At 58.3% G+C, this 24301-nt stretch overlaps 2 protein-coding genes across 13 annotated transcripts in view; one reads left to right on the forward strand and one right to left on the reverse strand.

Moving 5' to 3' along the window:
* The window catches only part of CHKA (choline kinase alpha), a 61491-nt gene extending 53932 nt beyond the window's left edge, over nt 1-7559 (forward strand). For 4 of the 10 annotated variants that reach the window (XM_082343014.1, XM_082343013.1, XM_082343011.1 and 1 more), the window contains 2 exons: nt 407-488; nt 6327-6559. In XM_082343014.1, coding sequence (XP_082199140.1) covers nt 407-475 — 69 coding nt within the window. In that variant the 3' untranslated portion in view covers nt 476-488; nt 6327-6559. Of the gene's footprint in view, nt 1-406; nt 489-6326 lie in introns of all 10 variants that reach the window. The other 6 variants (XM_082343010.1, XM_082343007.1, XM_082343009.1 and 3 more) reach the window with 4 other exon arrangements.
* A 2275-nt stretch (nt 7560-9834) lies between these two features.
* Nucleotides 9835-21446, reverse strand: TCIRG1 (T cell immune regulator 1, ATPase H+ transporting V0 subunit a3). Of its 3 annotated transcripts, none has more exons than XM_082343006.1 (21): nt 21371-21436; nt 20268-20371; nt 18994-19114; nt 18529-18607; nt 17455-17675; nt 17281-17366; nt 16910-17033; nt 16744-16826; nt 16473-16566; nt 16122-16334; nt 15297-15441; nt 12617-12756; nt 12364-12521; nt 12198-12288; nt 11543-11661; nt 11251-11464; nt 10805-10927; nt 10608-10712; nt 10416-10533; nt 10055-10232; nt 9835-9972 (listed from the first exon to the last, which is right to left on the reverse strand). In XM_082343006.1, exons 3-21 carry the CDS (start codon nt 19108-19110, stop codon nt 9894-9896), a joined length of 2487 nt encoding a protein of 828 aa, XP_082199132.1. In that variant the 5' UTR covers nt 19111-19114; nt 20268-20371; nt 21371-21436; the 3' UTR covers nt 9835-9893. The 3 variants fall into 3 exon arrangements, with proteins under 3 accessions (XP_082199132.1, XP_082199130.1, XP_082199131.1); XM_082343004.1 differs by having other exon boundaries at nt 20309-20372; nt 21371-21410; XM_082343005.1 differs by lacking the exon at nt 20268-20371 and having other exon boundaries at nt 18994-19113; nt 21371-21446.
* Nucleotides 21447-24301: the final 2855 nt, after the last annotated feature.

Genomic DNA, 24301 nt, shown 5'->3' on the forward strand with positions numbered 1-24301 from the left:
GCAGGTTGTGCGGAGGCCCGCGCTTTCCTCCACCTATTGCTGGTGGGGCAGGGGCCGCCGAGGCTGTGCGCTCACGCGCGTGGCAGAGGGTTTCTCTCCCTGTGTGACCCACGCTTCACCAGCAGTGGCCACTGAGGCCTCCGGGTGGGTCCTGCGAGTGTTGTCCGTGTGCCAGGGACAGGGAGTCGGGGTGTTCACACCTGCAAGGTCACTGGCCAGCGGTGGGGAGAGGATGGCTGTGGGCTCCCGCTGTTCTCTTGCTGTGGAGTATCGTCCCACTGGGTCGGCCAAGGCAGACAGTTTGCACCCAGATGAGTTAGAACGTCCATCTGGCAGGAAATGACGTCATCGGTCCTCCAGCTGGTCCCACACATCTCATGTGCATTTCCTGCTTTTGTAATTACAGGTTTGCCCTTGCGTCCCATTTCTTCTGGGGACTTTGGTCCATCGTACAGGCCAAGATTTCATCCATTGAATTTGGGTACATGGTATGTTTTGGGGGTGGTTTTTCTCTTCTGCTCCCAGGAAAGAAATGCTTCCGTGTACGTGAATGCTCGGCAGTAAATGCCTGTTCCTTCCAGGGGGTTACCTGTTCCCCTCCGAGTACCTGAACCAGGTGACCAGCACCAGGACAGCGGGCTCCCCCCGGGGAAGCTGAGGGAGAAAGGAAGGCTGCATAATTGAAGCCGCTTTTGCTGATGCTGTGTCTGCCTGTGGAAGTTGCCCTCACTCCCAGGGCCAGCAGGTCCCGCCTCCCCTGCTTCAGAGAAGTGCTCTGTGGTCCTGTGGTTCTGATGGGGGATGTTAGAAATCCAGACCCTTGAGGTCCAGCCCCGACCTCAGTCCCCTGTGACACAAGGGACACTGAGTGAAGGGGGGGGTACCTACCGTACCTTCTTTTATTTGCCTGTTATCACCCCATCCTCTGGCCTACAGCACCCAACTTAAGAGTTGGAAGCTGGTGCTAATTGAGTTAGACCCCCTTTTGTGCAGCAAGTTTGTACCAAACCAGGCTGTCTTTTTATTCTAACCTAAGCGCTGTCCTTGGCATTTTACTTTGCTTCATAGTGAGTGGTGGGGGGTGTCCTGGGGCAGGGGTGCACACAGGTGTAGCGAGCACCTTGCTTTGGGACAGGTGGTGGGAAAGGACTGGTGCATTTTGTCCTCCTCGGTCCTCAGTGAGGATGGTTTCTGCTTCTAGGCAGAAGGTTTGGTAATGCACAGATGCTCTTAGGCAAAAGAAGGGGAAATTTGGATTTTTAAAGCAGATTTGGAGTCATGGTTAGATGTTACTGTAAGACAAAGTGGACTTCAGAGAAGGAGAACCACTGAAGGTAGAGAAGGGCGTTGCATCCTAGTGAAGGCAATCACTTCATCTGCAGGACGTAGAGAGACCCTCAGTGTGTGTGCCCCTGAATTCTTCAAAAGACACAGAGCAGGGACTTCCTTGGCGGTCCAGTGGTTAAGACGGCACGCTTCCACTGCAGCAGGCACGGGTTCCATCCCTGGTCAGAGAACTAAGATCCCACATGCCGCACAGCACAGCCAAAACAAAACAGACCGAAACAAAAGACATAGAGCAAAAAGTGACAAAGCTGAAAGGAAAGAGGGGCATATTCACCAAGTAGATTACACACCTCTAGGTAGCGGGTGGACCCAGGAAACCCTGCCACAGGTAGGGTGGACACCTGAACGTCACCCCAGCCAGCTCTACCTGATGAACACGTGTGGAGCCCAAACAGCTGCAGGACAGACATCCTTTTCAGAGAATGTGGAGTCTTTGTCAGGATAGGCCACAGGCTGGGCTGTGAAACAGGCCTCAAATTTACTGCAGAGTAAGTTCTCTGACCACGGTGCAATTTAATTGGAAATCATTAACCAGCAACCACAAAAATATCTGGAGAATTCTCAATTATTTGGAAATTAAACTGTATACTTCTAAATAAACCCTGGATCAAATGAGAAATTACAAGGACAATTAGAAAATATTTGGAATTATAATAAAAACACAACATACCAGAATTTGTGGGATGCAGCTAAAGCAGCATTTGGAAACTTATGGCTTTGCAGCTTAAATGTCTTGGATACGAAGAAAGTTCTCAAGCCAGTGATATAAGCTGCTACCTTGAGAAGCTAGAAAGAGGAAAACCAATTAAGCCCAAAGTAGATAGAAGTAGAATGAAGGTAAGAGCAGAAATCATTGAAATGTAAAATGGACAAAAAATAGAGAAAATTAATGATACCACAAAAGTATTTATAAACCTCTGGCTGTACTAAGCAAGAAAGAAAAGAGAAGACAAACATTACCAAAACAAAGAGAGGCCATCACTACAGACTCTATAGATGTTCAAATAGAAGACGATGATGAACAACTCTGTCTGCAGATTTGACAACCTGCCTGAAATGTGCCAATTTCTTGGACGATACAGATGACCAAAACTGACGTAAGAAATGGCCATATAGTTATTAAATAAGTTGAACTCATAATCAGGAACCTATAGAGTTGGGACTTCCCTGGTGGCGCAGTGGTTAAGAATCCGCCTGCCAATGCAGGGGACACAGGTTCGAGCCCTGGTCCGGGAAGATCCCACATGCCACGGAGCAACTAAGCCCGTGCGCCGCAACAACTTAGCCTGCACTCAAGAGCTCTCGAGCCACAACTACTGAAGCCCGCTCACCTAGAGCCCGTGCTCCGCAACAAGAGAAGCCACTGCGATGAGAAGCCACCGCGATGAGAAGCCCGCGCACTGCAATGAAGAGTAGCCCCCACTCGCCGCAACTAGAGAAAGCCCACGCACAGCAGCGAAGACCCAATGCAGCCAGAAATAATTAATTTAAAAAAAAACATAAATGCTACTAGCCTCCTTAGCCACGCATTCAAGGCTACATACACCCTCATAAAAAAAAAAAAAAAAAAATGAAACCTATAGAGTAAACTTCAGGTCCTGGTGAATATCATCAAATATTTAAGGAAGAAATAATAACAGCCCTACAGACTTGTAGCAAATAAAGGGGGAGGGATCACTTCTCAACTCATTCAATGAGGCTAGCATGACCCTGACACCAAAACTAGACAAGGACATTTCAAGAAAACTGCAGATCAATGCTTTTCATGAACATTACCCAAAAACCATTATCAAAATACTGGCAAAAAGTAAATCCAACATATGTAAAAGGATAATATTTTATGACCAAGTGGCATTTATCCCTGGAATGCAAGGTTAACGTCAACATTTGGAAAACCTATTAGTGTAATTCACCGTATTAACAGAATAAAGGAGAAAAATAATACAATCATCTTAGTGAATGCAGGAAAAACATTTGATAGAATTCAACACCTGTTCATGATAGAAAGTCTCAGCAAACTGGTAATAGAGGAGAACTTCCTGAACCAGGTAAAGGGCATATATACAGCTCTTATACGGCTGCCGTGGTAATCGATGGTAAAGGACTGAATGCTCCTCCCACCTCTGCCCCAAATATAGAGCAGCAAGGCAAGGGTGTTCGTGTTCAGTTCTCCTCACAGGCTGCTGGGGTGCCTAGCCAGCATAGGAAGGCAAGAAAAAAAAATAAAATGCAAAAGTACCAGAAAGGAAGAAGAAAAACTGCCTTTATTTTTATAGGTGACATGATCATGCACATGAGAAAATACAGAGGAATCAATAGAAAAGCTATTTAAACTACTGAGTGAGTTTATCAGGGTCGTAGGATACAAGGTCAATATGCAAAACCCAGTTGCATTTCTACGTGCTAGAAGCAACTGTAAATGAAAAAATTTTAATTGTGTTTACGATGGCATTAAAAAACTTGAAATACTTAGGGATAAAATTTTTCAAATATGTGTATGATCTGTACACTGACAACTATAAAACATTGCTAAAAGAACCTAAATAAAGAGAGATACCACATCTGTGGATTTAGAAGACCTAATCTTAAGACGTCCATTCTCCCCCAAACTATCTGTCGTCTCCGTGACCCCAGCAAAATCCCCACAGGCTTTTGGTAGAAATTGACAAGCTGATCCTAAAACTTATGTGAAAATGCAAAGGCCCTGGAATAACTAAAACACTAAAACTAACTAGAACCACGTTGGAAGACTTAAGCTACCTAATTTCAAGACTTAGTAAGCACAATAATTAAGACCATGTGGTGTTGGTAGTAAGGTAGACATAAATCAGATGGAACAGACTAGAGTTCCCAGAAATAGACTCCTACACATATAGGTAACTGGTATTCCACAGGAAGGCCAAGGTAATGCATTGCGGAAAGGATTAGATTTTCCAAAAATGATGCGGGAACAACTGAATAAGCCATATGGAAAAAAATAATGAACTTTGAACTTGCGCTCTACACAAAAATTGACTTGAAACAGATAATAGACCTGAATGTAAAAGCTAAAACGGGAGAGAAGCTTCGTAACTGTGGCAAAGATTTCTTAGGTCACATAAAGCACTAACCCTCAAAGAAAAAAAATACAGTAAATTGGACTTAATCAAAATTTAAAACTTTTGTTCTTTAAAAGACACCATTAAGAAAATGAAAAGCCCAGCCACAGACTGGGAGAAAATAAGGCAAATTTATATCTGACAAAGGACTTGTATTTAGAATATATAAAGAACTCATAACTCAGCAAGAAACCAAACAACCTACTTTATAAGTGGACAAAAGATTTGAACACTACACGGAAGATAAACAAATGGCCAGTAAGCATCTTTTCATCTGCTTGATATAAAGTCATAAAAGAAATGCAAGTTAAAGCCCCAGTGAGATGCCTTGCACACCCATGACAATGGCTAGAACTTAAACTCACAATACCAAATGTTGGCAAGACTGTGGAGCAGCTGACCTCATATACATTGCTGGTGGGAATGTAAAAGGGTGAGACCAGTGTGGAAAACAGTTGGACAGCCTCTTAAAAAGTCAAACATACACTTACCTTACCGGGACCTCCCTGGTGGCACAGTGGTTAACAATCCGCCTGCCAACGCAGGGGACACGGGTTCGATCCCTGGTCCAGGAAGATCCCACGTGCCGTGGAGCAGCTAAGCCTGTGCACCACAACTATTGAGCCCAGGTGCCACAGCTACTGAAGCCCACACACCTAGAGCCCGTGCTCCACAACAAGAGAAGCCACTGCAATGAGAAGCCTGCGTACCGCAATGAAGAGTAGCCCCCACTCGCTGCAAGTAGAGAAAGCCCGTGCGCAGCAGCGAAGACCCAGAGCAGCCCCCAAAATAAATAAATAAATAAATTTAAATCGACTATACTTCAATAAAATGAAAAGTTAAAACAAAACAAAACAAAAAAACGTACACTTACCATACAACCCAGCAGTCCCTCTCTTTGGTGTTGATCCAAGAGAAATGAAAGCCTATTTCCACGCCAAGACTTGTATTCAAGTGCTCACAGCAGCTTTATTTTCAGTAACCCCAAACTGGAAACAACCTACATGCCCATCAGCAGATGAACGGGTGAACACACTGTGTTGGAGCCGTATCACGGAAAACTGCTCAGCCACGAACACTGCCGCCCACGGCAGCGTGGATGTGTCTTAGACACAAGCCAGACACCAGAGGGGACGTAGCGGATGCTTACATTCACGTGGAAGCTTTCTGTCGCGATCTGGTGGGCTTGACTGCAGAGACCCAGGAGAACTTTGAGGGTGATTGTGGTGTTGGTGTTGAGCTAGGTGTGTGCATTAGCGAACACCGCACATTTTAAGTGAGTTAATTTTTGTGGTATATAAATTATACCTCCACGTTAATTTTTTTTGAACTGATGTTGTAATCCTGGCAGCACTGCAGACTTTTCGATTTGGAGTGGTCCTTAAGAGACTGTGTTCCGCACACCGGTGGGCAGACAGGGAGGGGAAGGGACCCAGGGGCCCGGTGGCTGGCCAGGTTTTCTCACTTCCCTCCTGGTGTCCTTTTAGTAATCGTGCTGCAGCAAACAGGTGGCACCTACCGTCTGTCTACACTTGCTAACGCCCCAGGGACCTTGGGCTTTGACAGAGAAGCCTCTGTTGTGTCCGTCAGTCCACGTCTGTAGCGTTCAAGGTGAATGAGTCGGTGAACCGTGCTGCACCAGATAACATAGACAGAAGTCCCGTCTCCCGTCTGGGATGGCAGGGCCGGGCCGGCGCAGCTGATCGAGCGGGGGACGTTGAGGGTAAAGGGAAGCCGGTGAACGGGGCTGCTGCCAGCGGGAGAGGACCGTCCTGAGAGCAGCGTGGCTCCTGGATGGCCTGCAGCACGCGGAGCTGCTCTGCTCTGTGCCGGGGGGCGTGTGGGACCCTTGGTGAGGCCCCTCTTCCTTCTGTCTCCTAGGAGTATGCCCAAGCCAGGTTCGATGCCTATTTCGACCAGAAGAGGAAGCTTGGGGTGTGACTGGGGAGGCCCGCCTGCGCTGCGTCCCTGGACTGCGCGGGGGCGGCCAAGCCCGAGGGTCCCTCTGTGCTCCGACTACTGTACCTGCAGCAAGAAGGCTCGGACGTCTCGCTGCCGAACACAGATGTGTATGATACGAAAGACTGTATTAAAATTGAGGAACATTTATTTCATATCTTGTTTACAATTTCACTAGGACTCTGACATGAGATCAGGAAGCAGAATTATAGTACACTAGTGCAATAGTGCAACATCTCAGACCCCCTTAATCTAGAGAAAGCATTTTCTACTTCAGTCAGGTGGGGCAAACAGCACGAGTAAGCAGTGTCACTGCAGGTGCCTTTTTGGTTAATGTTGATCTTTAAAGGATGTTAATGACCACGCTGGTGAACAGCGCTGATCGGGCTTTGTGTGGGTGACGGGTGTGTAGGGCGGCGAGTGGGCTGCGACACTGCCGATGCCCGCGGCCTGACCGGGTCCTGGGAGACGCAGACCGCCCCCGAGGTGCGGGGTGCACAGAGGCGGGGACGACTGGCTGCTCGCTGACTGCTGCCTGTCCTCCGTGTTCTCCTCTGCAGGTGAATCTCAGATGAATCTCACCCTCACTGGATGCAGCCCCGCCATGCCCTCTAACTGAAAGTGCTTTATTAACCCCGGCTCTGGGGCAGGCAGTGGGCCGTGGCCACAGAGGGCCAGCAGGCGGCACGGGGACATGTGAACACACATGCCCCCCGCCCCCGCCCAATCCGCGTTCCTGGCAGGGAGTGGACTGCTTTGTCCCGCACTCTGCAGCCTTTTCCCCTCCACCTCTGCTCAGCCTGGAGCTGGGCTCCTGTGACAGGGCCGCTGCCCGCCCCCAGGCATGGTCGTGCCCCAGGGAAGCCTCCTGCCGCCCCGGTGCTGGGGCCTCGGTGTGCTGGGTGCGGGAGGGAAACCTTGCCCTCACTGCTCCCCGGTGTACCTCCTGTGGTCGTTCTGGTGGGAAACCGCAGCCCGTGTGTGGAGTATGGGGGCGGGGATAGAGTATAGCTGTGAAATCCGTATGTATTAAAAGTCCTTTGGGATAAATCTTTTTTTTTTCACTCTGAACTTTTATTTGAATTGTTTTTTGTGCATACATTCCTGCTACCACAAAGACTGTACTATACAAACAATAAAAAAGGTAAAAGCCCATCCTCTGCTGTCACCCTCGGATGCATCCCTAGTCTCGGGGAGGTCTACGGTGCGTCCACCCGGCTCCGGAGGCAAAGCCCTTGGGCAGGAGGGAGGGGGGAGCACTGGGCTGTCCAGGAGGGAGACTTTCCACTGCCCGGCCTTCTGGACACCGAAAGTTTTAGCCAGGTGAGTGTGTTATGATATCCAAGCGATAAAACTGAGTACTAGGGACTTTGCTATGGTGCAGTGGTTAAGAATCCGCCTGCCAATGCAGGGCACACGGGTTCGAGCCCTGGTCTGGGAAGATCCCACATGCCGCGGAGCAACTAAGCCCGTGAGCCACAACTACTGAGCCTGCGCTCTAGAGCCCGCGAGCCACAACTGCTGAAGCCCGTGCGCCTAGAGCCTGTGCTCCGCAACAAGAGAAGCCACTGCAATGAGAAGCCCGCGCACCGCAACAAAGAGTAGCCCCCGCTCACCGCAACTAGAGAAAGCCCGCGCGCAGTAACGGAGACCCAGTGCAGCCAAAAATACATTAATAATTAAAAAAAAAAAAAAAAAACTGAGCCCTAGATGTAGATGCTGCTGCCCTGTGTGTGAGATCGTAGAACACAGCTCCCAGCTCCTGCCTGTGCCCACGGGGCCCGACCGGCCTTGCCAGCCCCCTGCCCCCAGCCTCTCTCGTCCCTAAGACACCAGGCGCTCTCGCACTTTCCTCTGCCAGGCGGCTTTGGGGTCAGGCTCCCTCACATCCCCTCGCTGGCTGTCACTTTCATTCTCTGTATGTGGAATTCCTGGGATACCCATCTGTTCACTCAGCCATCCTCCTGGATTAGACCAAACGCTCGCTGGAGCAGGCCTGTCCCCAGTGCAGGTGACCTCCACGCCCCAGGGGCGCCCCCTCCAGGGCTTCTGCGCACGCTGGTTCCGCAGCATCCAGCCCTCCAGCCAGGCTGCCAGCTGCCCACGTGTCAAAGCCAGGGCAGGGCCAGCTAGCATCTCCCTGGGGTCACGCCTGCCACCCACCCCCGAGACGTGCCACGTTCTTGGCGCTGAGCACCGGCCCCACCCTGCGAGTCTCTGCACGGCTCTGCTCCCCAGGAAGGTAGAGCTTGGAGTCCTGGGCTTGGGCTAGATCCTGAGACGCACACCGCTTCCTCTGTTCCTAACCAGACGCTGCTCTCAACGTTTCTTGGAGCCAAGTCTCTGCCAGGTGTGCCATACCGCAGCCAGACAGCCCCTCATACCCCAGCCCAGCATCTGGGGGCCCTGAGCGGGGCGGCCCTGGGCTCTGGAGGGACAGGCTACCCCGGCAGCTGGCCAGACGAGAGCCACGGTGATGGGGCCAGGCCTCCCGGCTCGCCGCGCCCAGGGCATCTCTGCCTTCAAGGCAGCCTTTGTTCCTGGGGCCTCCAGCCGGAAGAACCACTTGGCAGCTCCTCAGCAGGAGAGAACGAGGCCTCTGAGAAGCACTGGCTCTGCCACCCAGCTGGTGGTGGGACCCAGACCAGAGAGCCCCGAGGATGCCACCTCCTTCCCACCGGCGGAAGGATGGCCTGGGAGCAGGACATCCCACCGGGGAGGGATGGGGGAAGACTGTGGCCTCTGGGGCGGCAGGGCCTGGAGTCCGGCTCTGCCCTTATCTGACCTTCGGAGCCCTGGGCAATTCTCAGGGCGCCCTGGATGAGCCTCTGCCCTTGTCTGCAGGAAGGTGGCCTTGGGTGTGACACCACTGTCCCACGTGGAGTGCCGCGTTCGGCTCAGGTGTCCCAGGCTGCTCTCTGCTGCAGGGCATCTTGAGTGTCGGGGGCCGGCGCCAGCACAGGGACGTGAGAATATTGGCCGATTCGTGCCAGGCACCACCCTCCATACCCAGGGTAGCCCAGACATCATCGTACAGCCAGTTTGCATAGCCCCAAGGATGGGGAGCTCACTCCCCCTGGCCCAGCCTGGCAGGACAATCTTTCTGAGCTAGAATGTACTGGAAACAGCGCTCCCTTGTCCTAGTTCTGCCCCCCCTCGCCCCAAGAGTCTGGGATTGTTGCAGATGTGCTCGTGGGTCTTCTCCTGACATCCTGAGGCCCCAGATCGTAGGCCAGTGGCTCCCACCTCCCCCCACCCCACACCAACTTCATCTGCAGAGACAGACATAAGGGAGATGGGCACAGAGGCTGGCATGGTGTCCATCCAACCAAAAGGCTCCCAGGGACAGGACCAGCCCACGCCAGAGCCCAGGCTCCTCCACACCCAGCCTCCCCAGCCCCTGCCTCCCAGACAAGACCAAGACACGGGCCCTGGGCCTTCCCCTTTATTTCTTCCGTGCTCAGCAAGGCAAGGGCAGGGCTGTGGCCCCTATTCATCCTCCACGGCGAAGGTGAAGGGGCTCAGCTTGTAGCCAGTACCCGAGTAGAACTTGTTCTGGAACTCCACCCTGGGGTGAGAAGGGAGAGCCGGTGAGGGGACGCCCCCCCGGCGCCCCCCGTGCTGCCCACACCAGCCGGGCGGCCACTCACCAGTGCAGCCGCAGCGCGTGCAGGAAGGCCGAGAGCCCCTCCATCACCAGCAGGATGGCCACGGTCATCACGGCGAAGGCGGCGAAGACGGGGACCAGCACCACAGCCGCCACACCCATCTCGCCGCCCAGGCTCAGGCCGGCTCGCATCACCATGGCCCACAGGACCTGTGACAGCTCTGCAGGTGAAGGAGGGAACCGTGGGGACCACCACGCCACCTCGGCGTCCCAAAGCCCACCCTCCCCGCGGGCCAGCGGGGGACCTCCTCCAACGTTCCCCCCTTTACAGACAGGGATACTAAGAAGTGACCAGAGGAGGCCACCCATCCAGCAGCCGGGTGCGGGAAGGAGCCGGGACTCACGGGCGTGGGCCAGGCTCAGGGCCCAGAGGCGCAGGTAGGAGGCCGTGTTGGAGATGCAGCCCAGGCAGAACTCGATGGTGTGGATGGCTTGGTGCATGAACACCTCGGACAGGACAAACTGGGGGAGCAGGCGGCAGTGAGGGGCGAGCGGGGCCAGCAGCCATCCCCCACTCAGGAAGGCACCATACCCACCTCGGCCTCCTCCTGGTCCCCTGGGCACCCTGCCTTCTCCTCATCAGAGCCCTGGCTGGCCAGGGACGCGTCAGGCGGGTCCAGGAGCCCGGCCGTGTCCTCGTCCTAGGGGTGGAGCAGCGGCATCACAGACCCCCAGCCCCAGATGGGGCTCACGTCCCGGACGGGACCCCACCCCCAGGCTCCCCTGCCTCTACCGGCTGTTGCCTCCTCCGAGAGTGGCAGCGGCGGTGCTCCCGGTGCAGGAACAAGGGCGTGCCGAGCAGCAGGACGGGCACCATGGCCAGGGCCAGGACCACCAGCGTGGGCTGCACCACCTCCTGCGGGGGAGGGGGCGATGGTCAGGGCGCCCCTGCGAGCCACCGGCCAGCTCGGGCCACGCGAGTCCCCGGGGGCCCAGGGAGCCCGCAGCCCACTCCAGCCCAGGGCCCCTCGCTAGGCATGGACGTCACCCCGTGTGGAATTCTTCTGGGCATAGAAGCCACCAGCCCTGCTGGGAGCTCCCAGGGAGGCCCCTCGACCTGCCTGTCGCACGGCCTCAGGCCTGCATCCCACCTCTCGGACGAGAATCCTGCAGCTGAGAGGCCCAGCAACCAGGGGGCCGCGGGGCAGGGTGTGAGCCGCCCCCTCCGCCCCAGCCTACCTGCCCGGAGAAAAGCGGCCGGTTGGTGGGGCTGCTGGAGAAGAGGAACATGTTGATGAAGTGGATGAGGATGCTGGGGGCCGAGGCAGCGCTGGCGGCCGTGACGCGCAGCCACTTGTAGGCGACCAGGAAGACGAGGTAGCCGAACAGCCCCAGCAGGAAGACCAGCTCGGGGAGGGTCTCCAGCAGCAGCCGGTGCCACTGGGCGAAGTGCCTGGGGCAGGAGGGGAGCCGGGTCACCAGGTCGCCCTGGCCCTGCCCGGCCCCCCACCCCAAGGCCCCCGGTCCTCACATGTGGTTGAAGACTCCCAGGACCACCCCGAAGGTCATGTGGGTGACCCCCAGGATGACGGACATCTTCATCTTGAAGGAGTTGAGGAAGCTCAGGTGGTTGACAGCCAGGCTCCAGACCTGGGGTGGCGGGAGGGATGGGTGTCGTGAAGGGGCCTCTCCACCCGAGTCACTCCCATCGGCCCGTTTGCCCCTCCAGGGCCTCCGCACAACCCGTCACCCGCCCGACGAGGGGCAGCAGAGGGGAACAGTTAAGAGCACAGACTGGGCCGGGCAGCCTGGGCCCCAACCCGAGTTCTTCCTAGCTGGGTGACCTTGGGCGTGTAACCTCAGCTTCCTCACCTGTAAAGTGGGGACGGTACTGACGTGCTCCCATGGAGCTGTCACGAGGACTAGACATAAAATCAGTTCGACAAGGGCTCAGAACGGTGCCTGCCTGGCACAGAGGGGACTACAGAGCGCTGCCCTTATTAGGACTCGCTTCTCTGCTTTCAAGTGGCTGCAGTGCAGGCCCCCCGCCAGGCAGGCCCTGGTCTAGGGGGGCTCCTGCCTCCTGCACCCGGAACGGGCCTGGTGCTCGGAGGGGCTGGGCAAGCGGGGAGCCCCGGCCCCGCCCTCCCGCCCGCCACCGCCTCCGACAGGCGGCCGGGACTCACCGGGTCGATGCCGAAGGGGTACGGTCCCAGGAAGACGCCGGTGACGTTGGGGTCCAGGGAGAGCAGCGGCTGCTGGGCCAGGAAGGCGTCGCTGTGACAAGAGCAGGCGGGTTGGTCAGGGGCCCGGGGGCCTCGGGGCTGCGGGGCGGGCGCGGCTGGGCCTCACCTCCAGCCCGACTGGTTGGCCATGGCCGCCACGCTCCAGCCCGAGGGGAAGACGGCCGTGGCGCAGCTGAAGCACTCGTTGTAGATGAAGCCGGTGTAGACGGAGAACAGGCCCATGAGCAGGAGCAGGTAGCGGCCCCCGAAGAAGGTCCTCCAGATCTGGGGGTGCAGGCATGGTGAGAGCCGGCCTGGGCCCCCTGCCGTGCCCGGCCACCCCCCTCCCCCCAGACCACCCACTCCCTGCCGCCCCTCACCTCGTTCTGCGCCGTCTTCACGGCTGGCCGGTTCTCGGCCAGCACCATGGCCAGGGCGAAGAGAAACATGAGCAGCCCGTGGCCCACGTCACCAAACATGACGGCGAAGAGGAAGGGGAAGGTGATGATGGTGTAGGGCGCTGCGGGCAGAGGGGCCACACGGTCAGCCAGGACCCCCATCCCTGTACCGGATGCCACAGAGGCCCCCCAAGCCAGGCTCCGGGGCCCCAGGAGACGTGAAGGTGGTGTAGCCAGGCAGGGATGCCACACCGCCTGCCTGCATTCAAGATCCAGGCACTTACTAGCTGTGCAACCTTGGGCTAGTGTCTTAACCTCTCTGAACCTCCACTGCCCCATCTGCAAAATGGAGATAACAATACCACCACTTTATAGGGCTGTTATAAATGAGTTTATCCCTGGACAGTACCTGAGAGACCATAAATGCTCAATATAACGTTAGCAGTTCTAGCTATTATTATTTACGAGAAGAGCTTAAAGCAGAAGCACAGAGAGCCCAGTGGTGGTCCTGGCTGGCACATGGCAAGTTCCAGAAGGCCGAGTTGGTCACTTCACCTCTGGGGCCTCAGCTTCCCTTTAGTAAAATGGGGAAATTTTCTCATAGGTGTTAGGATTCTAACGCACATCCCAGTTATGGGTTGAATTGTGTCCCCCACCCCAACAAAAGATATGTTGGAGTCCTAACTCCCAGTACCTTAGACAGTGACCTTATTTGGAGATACAACCTTTGCAGATGTAACCCAGTGAAAATGAGGTCATTAGGGTGGGTCTTAATCAAATATAACGGGTGTCCCTATAAAAAGGGGGAAATTTAGACCTTAGACACATACACTGGGAGAATGCCATACGAACACGAAGACAGCTGTCTGCAAGCCAAGGAGAGAGGCCTGAACACATTCTCCCTCACAGCTCTCAGAAGGAACCAGCCCTGCCGACACCTTGCTCTCAGACTTCCAGCCTCCAGAACTGAGAGACAATAAATACCTATCGTTTAAGCCGCCCCATCTGTGATGCTTTGTTACAGCAGCCCTAGCAAACGAATACCTCTGCAAAGCTATTGCTTTGAGAGCTGGTGGCATATTACCAACCGTGGATGTCTGGTGATCAGGCCTGCTCTAACCGGACTGGCATCCGCTGATGCAGAGGGCCTACGGGCCGGTGAAATGGGCTGGGGGCCCCACGTCAAGCTCCCAGATGCTGGTCCTGCAGGGTCAGCAGGCCCCAGAGCACCACGTGACCCTGGTCTCAGTCCACACGGCCTTGGATTCCGTCCTCATGTGCTGCCTGTACCGCCCCGGGGACCCCAAACCCTGCCTCTTGCCCACTGGATGAGGCAGGACCCCTCCCTGGCCTCCCGTAAGGGACCTCATCACGGTTCACCCTCACACCCATTCTTTGGGCTCACACAGAGATGCACTGCAGCCCCTATCCAGTGACAAGGGGGACGCTGGGCCACTGGCCACACTGCAGCCAGCCTGCTGCAGGGAGGGTGGTGTCTGGAGGGAGAGGAACCGGGAGGATGACAGGCCAGGTCCCACAGGCCTCAGGAAGGAGGAGGAGGCCAGGAAGGGAGGAAAGCCAGTGCCTGCTGCCCTTGGGACGGGCACTGGCAAACGGGAGGGGGCTGCCACCACCCAGCTCCAGCCTGTTGGAGGTGGGCCATGTCGCCAAATCTCTCACTTTTCGCCAGTCTTGAGAAAATGCAGACTTTTGCAAAAACTCCCACTTTAAACCCTGGCACCCGCAGCAGACACTGAGGCTCTGCCCAGGCGGCCGCAGCTCCCTTGGCAGCTCTGTGCAACCCTCTGCCCAGTGGGCCACTTACAGAGCTTCGCCAGGCCAGTGAGCACCCAGGTGGACGTGCCTGGAGCTGACAGCCTCACTGCCCACCCGCGAGGGCCGGCAGACGACTGAGGGCACTGGGTTTGAAAGCCCTGCTCATCAGCCTTGAGGTGGACACACCATAGTGTCCTTCATGCTCTAGAGCTCCCTGCAGGCTCAGGCTGAGGCCGGACTTCACCTGAGACTGGCCCTACTCAGCTCTCCCCTTCCTGCCTGCTTCCCCATCCCCTGAGGTCCCTTACTGGTTTCTCCCAGGAACACCTCTCTTAATAGGCCACTTGCATCAGAGACCCCATCTCAGGGTCTACTTCTGGTAGAACCTGACCTGGGGCTGCACCCAATTCAAACCTTTCAATGTGGCCAGACAACGTGGCCAAGCAAAACACATCCGCAGACTGATGCTGGCCTCGTGGACCGCTGGTTTGCAACCTTTGGCGATCATTAATCTTCCCAACACTGCTCAGGTCTGTACCATTATCCCCATTTTATAGATGAGGAAACTGAGGTTCAGAGAAGCTAAGAAACTCATCAAAGTAAGTGAGTAGGACCTCCAACCTGGGCCATTCCTACCGCAAAGCTGCTATTCTTTGCACAACTCTGCTGGTTCCCCTGTTAGCTTAACAGCAGGGCAGTGGGGGTGTTTGCGGGGGATAAACACGAAGCGCCTCCACTGGACCCCCAAGAGCATGACTGGGAGTGCGCCTCTCATCTCAGGAGGGCGGGACAGGCCCAGTGTGGGGACGCAGCCCTCCCAGGCCTCCACCCAGGGCGGCAGCTGAGCCTCCCGAAGGCCGGGGCTGTGGGATGTGGCAGCTCTCACCGGGGTTGACCTCCTGGTAGCGGCCCACACCATAGGCGTCCACGATGCCCTGGAAGCTGGCCGTGAAGCGGTTGGTACGGATGAGTGTGGGGGGCATGTCCCGGCAGGGGATGCGGTGAACCACGGCGCTCACACCCGCTTCGCTCTGGGGCACCCGGCAGGCAGGCAGGCAGGCAGACAGACAGACAAGACTGATGGCAGGGGCCTTCAGGGACCCTCGGACCCTCCAGCCACGGCCAGCTAGAGATGGAGAGCACTGTGGGGACTCGCTGGGTGGGACCCAGGGGACCCAGGGCAGCCCCTCCGCTCCCTGTGAAATAGCACGACCAGCCCCACCTGCCCCAGTTCAGGGGGATTCAGGGAGGGCCAGAGATTGGCCCAGAAGTCACTTGGGAAACAGAAGCGTGCTTCTTCCCATCCAGGTGGCCCGGGAGAGGGAGCCCCACTGCCACAGGTGAGCACCTACCACGGCGACCCCTGGAAGCAGGGTCAGCAAACCCATTTCACAGATGAACCCAAGGCTCCCTCCAGTTGGCCCAAGGTCACAGGGCCAGTGCCTGCAGAGCCTGGATTTGAACCCGGTTTCTAACTTAACACCCAGTGCAGCTTCCAGGGTGTGATGGCCCATCCCAGGGCCTCTGGGAAGTCGGGGCAGGGAGAGGGCTTGCTGGACCAGGGCCATCACGGTGGACTCCCTGGAGGAGGATGAGCCCCAGCAAAGGCACGGCGCTGATGGCACCGGGAATGGGACATGTGTTGTGAGGAGGAAACCAGCCCCTGCCTGGCAGCAGGGGAGGGCGGGAGACCCCCCCACCCCATGCTCACCGAGCTGCCCTGCAGCGCCTGCTGCAGGGTGGGCAGGTCGCGCGTGGCACACCAGGCCTCGGCGATGAGGCACTTGTGTGTGGTGCTCACGCTGCACTGGTTGAGGGCCAGGTACACGGCCTTCATCTTGCGGATCTGCACCTGCCAGGGCGGCAACAGTCTCTGCACCCGGCCCAGCACCTGGCTCAGGAAGCGCTCCGTCTCACCCAGGACCTGCGGCCAGAGCAGGCGGTCAGGAGGAGTGGCGGGGGGGGGGGGGGCAGGAGGAGCGGGGGGGGGGGAAGGGGGAGGGGTGTCCGGAGGGCAGGGGCAGGGGGAAGGCAGGGGTCCAGCCAGGCCACGGGCACCCACCTCCTGCAGCTCTTGGCTCTGCAGCTGCAGCTGCTGCAGCGCTGTGCGGCGGGCCTCCTCCTGCTCCACAAATGGGAAGACATGGCAGTGGAAGCTGGCAGGGAGGAGGGGGGGAGGTGAGGTGGGCACAGGGTCCAGGTCTTGCAGAGGCTGAGTCTAAAGGGAGCCCACAGGGCAGTGTGGCAGACAGAGCGGGCTCGGTGGAGGTGACACGCAGGGGCCTGGGCACAAGGGCAGCGGGTGGCCAGCCCCCCACCCGATGGGCGCTCACCAGTCAGTGATCTTGCGGATCTTCTGCCCGATCTGCTCGCCCCAGTAGGAGATGAGGAAGGTCATCCAGGTCGCAGGCTCACCCTGCCGGAGCGGGGCCCAGATCACCCTGCAGTCCCCGCTCCACCCAGGATGCACCCCAGCCTGTGTGCTCCCGGCTGGCTCACCGTCACGGGGTCCTCCAGCGGCTCCATCTCCCTGAAGCTGGCGATGAGGAAGCCGCGGCAGGCCCTCCAGAGCAGGCGCTCCAGGGCGGCGGCCTTGTGGGGTTCCACGGCACCTGCCACGAAGCTGCGGGGACGGGCGGGGCTGGGCAGGGGCTGCTCCGACCTCCCCCCGCCTCACCCGAGCCAGGCACACTGCCCCCGTCCCCACAGAGGAGGCAGGAGCCCACGAGGCAGGGCCAGAAGAGACCCCCAGGGGCAAAGGAAAGTCCAGGCCTGAGGGCGGCTGCAGAAGGGCCCCGGACAAGAAGTCCGAGCTGGCCTGCCTCACCCCTGCCCCAACCGGAAAGAGAGCGAAGCTGCCCCTCACTTACTTGACCCTCAGGTCCTGGTGCGGCCCCCCGGGGGACTGGAGCAGGGGGCTTCTCTCCAGGGGCCCATCTGTGTGGCTGGCTGCCAACTAGGAGCCGAGAGGCGCCATGAGTCCCGGCCCAGGTGGGGCCTGGGGCCCCCGCCCCTCCCTGCGCCCTGCCCAGGCCGGAGCTGACCGGGGGGCCGTGGCCCTGGCCCAGTACAGCCGAGTGGAGCTGCAGCTGGTGGAGCTGGGCCCGCAGGGCCTGCTGGTTGCCCCGCACGTCCCGGAGCTCCTGCGCTAGGCGATCCGTCTCCTCCTGGATGCGCAGAAGGTCGCGGGGCAGGGGCGCCGGCAGCCCCGCCTCGGGCACAGGCAGCGTCAGCCCAGCCCGCCGCACCTCCTCCTGCAGGAAGGCTGGGTGCAGAGGGACGGGCGTCAGGGGATCCCGCTCAGGGGCCACCACCAGCCAATGGCCACTATTAGCCAAGGGATGGCTAACACCTAGGGAATTCCAACTGCCTCCCCAGACTCCGCTGGCCACCAGCTAACTGATTCACTGCGTCTGAGATCCGGGAAAAACCTCAGGCTAAACCTCCATCCCTGCAGGTCTGCTCCGCCTCCCCCCGCCCTGGGGCTCTTCTGGGCTGCTCTCCGTCCCCAGCCCCTGGCCTGGGTCCCACAGCGGTCCCCCGGCAGGTGGCCCTAGCGCTGCAGGGGATGAGAACTTGCATGGAGGCCCACAGGGTACCTGCCTGACGACTTAAAACCTATCAGTCAAGCTAACCATTAAACAGACATGCTCTATCCTCCCACCTTGCAGGATCCTCCTAAGAGGGGTTTCCAGAATAGAACCCAGGGCAGGGGTCCCTCTTGCCCAGGTCCAAGAAGGAGCTGCTCTGTGGGGGCACCCGACCCAGGATCCTGGCCTCTGCCCACCCCAGTCCATCTGCAGCAGAGAAAGTTCTGTCCATGCTTCTCTCCTGCTTCGGAACCTATGGGTGGATCCTGGCGTCCAGAGGATGAAGTCCCGAGCCCTCATTCGGTATTCAAGGCCTCTTCCAAGCCAGGTCTGGCCTGGACCCTCTGCTCAGCTCACCCAAGAACACCCCAAAGATCCCAGCTGCCCTGTCCCGGCTCTGCAGGGCCTGGCCAGGACCTCCCTTCTCTGCCGTCCGCCTAGGCAACTCGGACTCTTCCTTTCAGACCAAGCTTGACTGGCGCCTCCTCCAGGAAGTGTGCCTGGGGTGTGGGCCCAGGGCCAACTCACCAAAGGTCTTCTCCAGCTCTTCGCAGCGACGAACATCTACCACGAAACGTCTCTGGAAGGCACTCACCGAGGCATTGAGCTGTGGTTGCCAAACGGAGGGGTCAGTTTTCCAGGCAGAGGGCCAAGGAGGTCCCCCCACCAGGGCCCAGGCCTGGCTCTCCTCAGGCCATAGCTGCCTCCCCTAGAAAAGTGCTGAGTACACTGTGACCCTCCAGATGCCCAGCTGAAGACACACCAGACCCCATGTGGCCTGAGAAGGGTGAGGCAGGGCCCAGGAGGCCTGGCTGAACCCAGGCTGGGGCAGGGTGGTCTCAGCCATGAGTAAAGCCGGCCTGAGAGCAAAGTATCTATGGCAGAGGTTGCCGGGATTCAAGCAGGGCCGGGGGTCAGTCTGGGGAAGATGGGCCACCATATGGGACACCCAAGGACGAGGCCTCCTCCCACGCCCACCCCGGCCCCACTCACGTCTCTGAACTCCACAAGGCCCAGCTCCCCAAGCTGGCTCACGCAGGCGTAGGCAGCAGCTGTGGGCAGGAAGAGCTGGACCAGCACCACCTCCTCACTCCGGAACATGGAGCCCATGGTCCTGCGGGGCCGGCAGGGGTGGGAGCTCAGGCGGGTGGGGTCACAGGCAGTTCCCCACCAGGTGTGAATTCTGGGTTCCCATGATCCTGCAAGGTACCGCTACCACCCCTATCTGACAGATGGGGAGACTGAGGCCCAGGATGGCTCAGCGGGGTGCTGAGGTCACACAGGAAGTAAACGGCACAGCTGACCTCACAGCCGGACCCACAGTCCAACGTCAAGCTCCTTCCCAGCTGGCTCTGCCCCGTCTGAGACCCCTGGCCCCCACCCCTAGTGGCTCCTGGGGACACTGGCTCTTCTCACACCTGGTCCCTGCTCCTGCTGTGCCCTCTCCGTGACCTGCCCTCACCAGAGATCCTACACATCCTCGGGGCCCCAGGCCAAGGGCCACCTCCAGCGCCGGTCACCTGACTGCCCTCGCCTTTCCACCCCGGGGAGCATCCTTGACAAGGAACAGCAGGGCTGAGGTCCTCCCCATCCCCGCAGGCAGCCAGGGCCCTCCTCCCTCCCTGCGGGTCTGTGGGCGCTGAGGGGTGGGGGCCTCCGCTGGGACTCGGGAAGGGTAGAGGGGACAGGCAGGGGGCGCTGAGGAAGCGGGACCTTCCCCTGAGGCCCGCGGGTAGGGGCCGAGGGAGGAGCCCTCCAGGTGTCGAAACCAGCAAAAGTGAAACTGTGGAAACTGAAATGGGCAGGAAGGGCCTCGCCAGGCCTTTGCTCAAACGCCGGCAGGGCAGGGGGAGGGCCAGGGTGGCCTCCCTGGGCCCTGGAGACGCCCAGCCCACAAGCCAGGACTCCGTGGCCACTGCCCTTGGGGCCCAGGGCCGGCCCCTTCCCCTCTGTGGGACTCAGTTTCCTTAGCTCTCAAATTGAGCGGGGGAGGGGAGGGGAGGGGACAGGAACAGGCCAGGGCCCCGCTGAGAGGGTGAACATCTGACACCCGGCCTGCTGTCTGGGCTGGGCTGGGGCCTGCCTAGTTGGTCACTTCCTCTCCTGGGTCTGGTTTACTTAAATGTAAATAGGAAAAGCAGCCCCTTCCCCAGCCCCGGGAGGAGAGAAGAGAAAATGCGGAGAGACAGCTGGGGGCTGTGGAAGCGCCAGGCCCTGAACAGGGAAGGGTGGGCAAGAGGGCCAGGGACCAAGGCTCTGAGCCCTACCAAGCTGTGATTAGCTGTGTGTTCTTTGGGGAGTCTCTCACCCTCTCTGGGCCTCCACTTCCTCTTTGGGTGAATGGGACTTGGCCACCCTGGCAGAGACAGGACCTAGGTGGGGAGATAAAAATAACCATGGCCCCCATGTAACTCCCTCACCCACAATACCTCATTTAAATCTAACAGCAATCTTTGAGGGAGGGGGCACTGTAGCCCTGTTTTATAGACAGGACCGAGCCAGGCAGGAGCCAGGCCCTGGGGCTGCAGGTTTGGAAGTCCCAGCCCACAATATGCGCTCAGGGGAGGGCTGTCCTCTGACCCAGGTACCCCGAAAGGCTGGGCTGGCCAAATGGCGGTTGTAGGGAGCTAGGTCTGGGGATCCAGGCGGGGCAGCAGCCCTGGGGCCTGGGCACGTCCCTTGGATGGGACAAGCCGTGGTGAGCACAGGGGTGCAGAGACCTGGGCAGATCCCTCCCCTGGCATTTCAGGCCTCCACTGTCTCATCCCCTCCCCCTCATCCTCCCTGGCCCCTTCCTGAGGCAGGGGCCACCCCAGCGACATTTACAGAACAAATGAAGGTGCCTCCGTCCTTCAGGGTCCAGACTCTAGTCACTCTGTGCCCCTCTCCTCCTGCTCCCTTGGGAGGCTGGAGGCTTAAGGCCAACTCCTCCAGAAAACCACCAGCTCTCTCCTCTGAGCCCCTGGCCCGCTACGATGAGCTGGGCTGGAGGCGAGGGTCTGTGCTCTCTTCTAGCTCCGCCTCTTCCTAGTTGGGTGGGCCTCAGTTTCCTCATCTGTAGAATGGGTCCCTCCCTCCCTGCCAGGAAGATGCAGCAGAGAACGCTCTGAGCACCACCTGGCCCAGCACAGCTGAGCTCAATACTGGTTGTTTGTTACAGGCTGCTAACACCCCCATTCTCCTCTTCTTTCTCCTCTTAGTCGCCTCTGTGGCCCCCAGCAACGTCTGACAGCCGCGGGCCGGCGGACTGAGCTGCCTCTACTGACCCAGCTAGTTGGGGGCGCCATGATCCCCCCCCTTCCCGGGGCAGTGGGAAGCGAGGGTGGCAAGCAGAGCTGGGGGCTCTGCAGCCCCCGGCTGGGGCACTCACCCCCGGGTCGGCCGCACGCGGCGCTGCTCGGCTCTGCTCTGCGATCCCGGCCGCAGCGCCCACGCAACTCACTTTCCGCGGCGGGCGGGGCCGGGAGGGGCGGAGCCAGGGAAGCTCCGCCCCTGGCCCGCCCCGAACACCCACCCGGCGTCCTGGGAGCTGGAGCGCGGGTGCGAGGCAGGCCCTGGGCTGGGATGGCCTGGCAGCCTCGCTTGCTCGCTCAAGGCTGGGAGACCGGAGCTGTGGGCCGCCTAATCCGGGCGAGGAGGCCCGAGACGGGAGCAGACACTGACCAGCGCCAACCGCGCACATCTCCGTGGCCGGGATGTGGGGAGATGCCCAGCCTAGGCCCAGCTCCGGGGCTACAGGGTGGGATCTCCACCATCTAGAGGGCTCACTGGGCCTATGGCTGATAAGACCCCAATACGCTCAGGCCTGGGGCCCAAGACCTACGTGTCCCCACCTCTGGGACCCCCTCCCCCTTGCGTGAGGCCACAGTTACACAGGTCCTTATAGCTTCCTGCTTCTGACCACCACCTTGGACTCCAGGTCCAGTGGTCTGGGCCTTTGGGTGGGTGGCTGCCCTTCTCTGGGCCTCTTTCCTCAATGGCAGCAGGACACCGAGGGCCAGGGCATGGGGCCCGCACCCAGCAGGCACTGGGCAATGCTCTGCCCTGGCTGTCACTCCTCCTGTGGCTGGATGTGGCCCCATGACCTTGCTCCTACTGAGCTCCATGCAGTTTGTCCTATCGCAGCACCCCCAACCTGGGGCTCACGACTGTCCAGGTGCCTGCACTCTGGACAGGCCAAGCCTGCACCCGCTGGGGCCCCTCAGCTCTGGTGATTCTTGAACCCCGACAGGGCAAGGGCCTGTGAGAGGTGGGGGGAGGGTGGGCAAACGGAGCCCCAGAGCTGGGGGCTGGCAACTGAGTCACAGCCAAGGCTAGTGTCTTCAGAAAAGTGGGAGACACTTTCTGGGGCACGGTAGGGCTATTTTCAAGGAGTAACCTCGACACAACCAAACTGAGTACCAGTGGGGGCCTCGGGTCAATACTTCCTGTTCAGGGCAAACTGGAACTCTATCATGTTACAAAATGGCGTTAGAGCTGCACTCTGACCCAGCAGTAAGGGAGAGAATCAAGTCAGGAGCTGGATAGACTCATCCATTTTATTATTATTATTATTTTTTTGGCTGTGCCGCATGGCATGTGCCATCTTAGTTCCCCAACCAGGGATCGAACCCCACAACCCCTGCACTGGACGTGTGGAGTCTTAACCACTGGACCGCCAGGGAAGTCCCTAGACTCATCCACTTTAAATGAAAGTATTCTATTTACCTGCGTACAGATATAGGCTTCATGTCAAGCATCTAGTGCTGGTTATGTGTGGGAAAAGCGAAATTAGAGGCGATTTAGGATTTTAAAGCCTGCCTCTTTTTTTTTTTTTTTTAATAGGGAGCATTTTCTTTTTTCAAATTTTTTTTTTATTCATGGCTGTGTTGGGTCTTCGTTTCTGTGCGAGGGCTTTCTCTAGTTGCGGCAAGTGGGGGCCACTCTTCATCGCGGTGCACGGGCCTCTCACTATCGCCGGCCTCTCTTGTTGCGGAGCACAGGCTCCAGACGTGCAGGCTCAGTAATTGTGGCTCACGGGCCCAGTCGCTCCGTGGCATGTGGGATCTTCCCAGACCAGGACTCGAACCCGTGTGCCCTGCATTGGTAGGCAGATTCTCAACCACTGCGCCACCAGGGAAGCCCTAAAGCCTGCCTCTTACAACCGGGCTTGTTTTTGGAGAGCTCCTGCCCCCAGCAGCCAGCAGGACTAGTGGACACTCCCCGGGCTCAAGTCTTCCTTTCTGGTCCTGCACTTCTCACCTCTGTGCCATTTTGTGGGTTCAAAGGGCCCCAAAACCTTGGCCAGTGGTGGGGCCCATACAAGTCCTGGGCCACTTCTGCATCAGGAGATGGCCCAGCCTGGCCTGGTAAGTAGGTCCAGGTGTCAGCAAGGGATCTGAGAAAAGGGGCTCCCTGGTAATGAGCTGGGTAATCTGGGTTTCTTTGCTGCAGGCCTTCTCAGAGCCTTGAATGTGCTATCATGCAGTGCCTGTCCCAGAGGGGAGAGGCACTTGGGGCATTTCCCACACTTACTGGTCCATAGAACACCCTTCCAAGAAGCATCTTGGGAGATCAGTGTTTTGTAAAAAGCACTTTTGGAAATAATGGAGAAAGGGAACTCCGAGATCTCTCGGGCCTGAATTAGTTTTTTCATCAGATGTGTGCTGTGTGATCCTGAACAAGACTCTTCACCCCTCTGAGCCAGTTTCCTCACTGCTGAGAACGAATTGAAATCCTCTCACACCTCTTAGCACCAAGTTAGAGGGGGTTGTTTTTGGCTATTGTGCTGCCACTGGGCTTGCGTGTGGCCCCAGAAGGAACCACATCACTTGGCTGAGACTGCAAAGCAGGAAGTCCTGAGCAGCAGAAGCCAAGCCAGCAGCCTAGTCTGGGGAACCTGGGGAGAAAAGGGGATGTGGCTGGAGGCGAGGCAGAGCCAGCTCACAGGCAGCAGGGCCTGTGTCACCCCCTCGTGACTGTCACCCCCCCCCCCCCCGGGGCAGGCTTTCCCTGCCTCCCAACAAGGATGCCCTGGCCTTTCCAAGTTCCTGCTCTTGATGTATTTCTGCCTGCGGCCTTGGGAGAGGCTCTAGGTCCTCAGGGTCTCAGCTGTGGGTGGCCCTCAGGAGAGGGCAGGCCCCAGCCCCACCCCTTGGGCACACAGGATTATGGGAACAGTGGACCTGGGCCGACCTCCAGCCTGCGGAGCCTTGGGGAATATGCCCAGGAAGATGTGTGGGCCACACGCTGCCACGGGCCGGGGCCCAGCCACGGGGAGGGCCTGGCAGGTCCCACAGAGTCGCGCAGGAGGGCGACTCTG

Source organism: Balaenoptera borealis (genome assembly GCF_965194805.1).
Source record: "Balaenoptera borealis genome assembly, chromosome: 11".
NCBI lineage: Eukaryota > Metazoa > Chordata > Mammalia > Artiodactyla > Balaenopteridae > Balaenoptera > Balaenoptera borealis.

What these genes read in the sequence shown, in the direction of transcription:
- TCIRG1 (XM_082343005.1), bottom strand. Translation starts at nt 19,110, where the DNA reads ATGGGCTCCATGTTCCGGAGTGAGGAGGTGGTGCTGGTCCAGCTCTTC. An exon ending in GCCAGGGCCACGGCCCCCCG is followed by an intron (nt 17,367 to 17,454) that starts GTCAGCTCCGGC and finishes CTCGGCTCCTAG; the next exon opens with TTGGCAGCCAGCCACACAGA. An exon ending in CTCGGAGGAGGCAACAGCCG is followed by an intron (nt 10,713 to 10,804) that starts GTAGAGGCAGGG and finishes CTCCACCCCTAG; the next exon opens with GACGAGGACACGGCCGGGCT.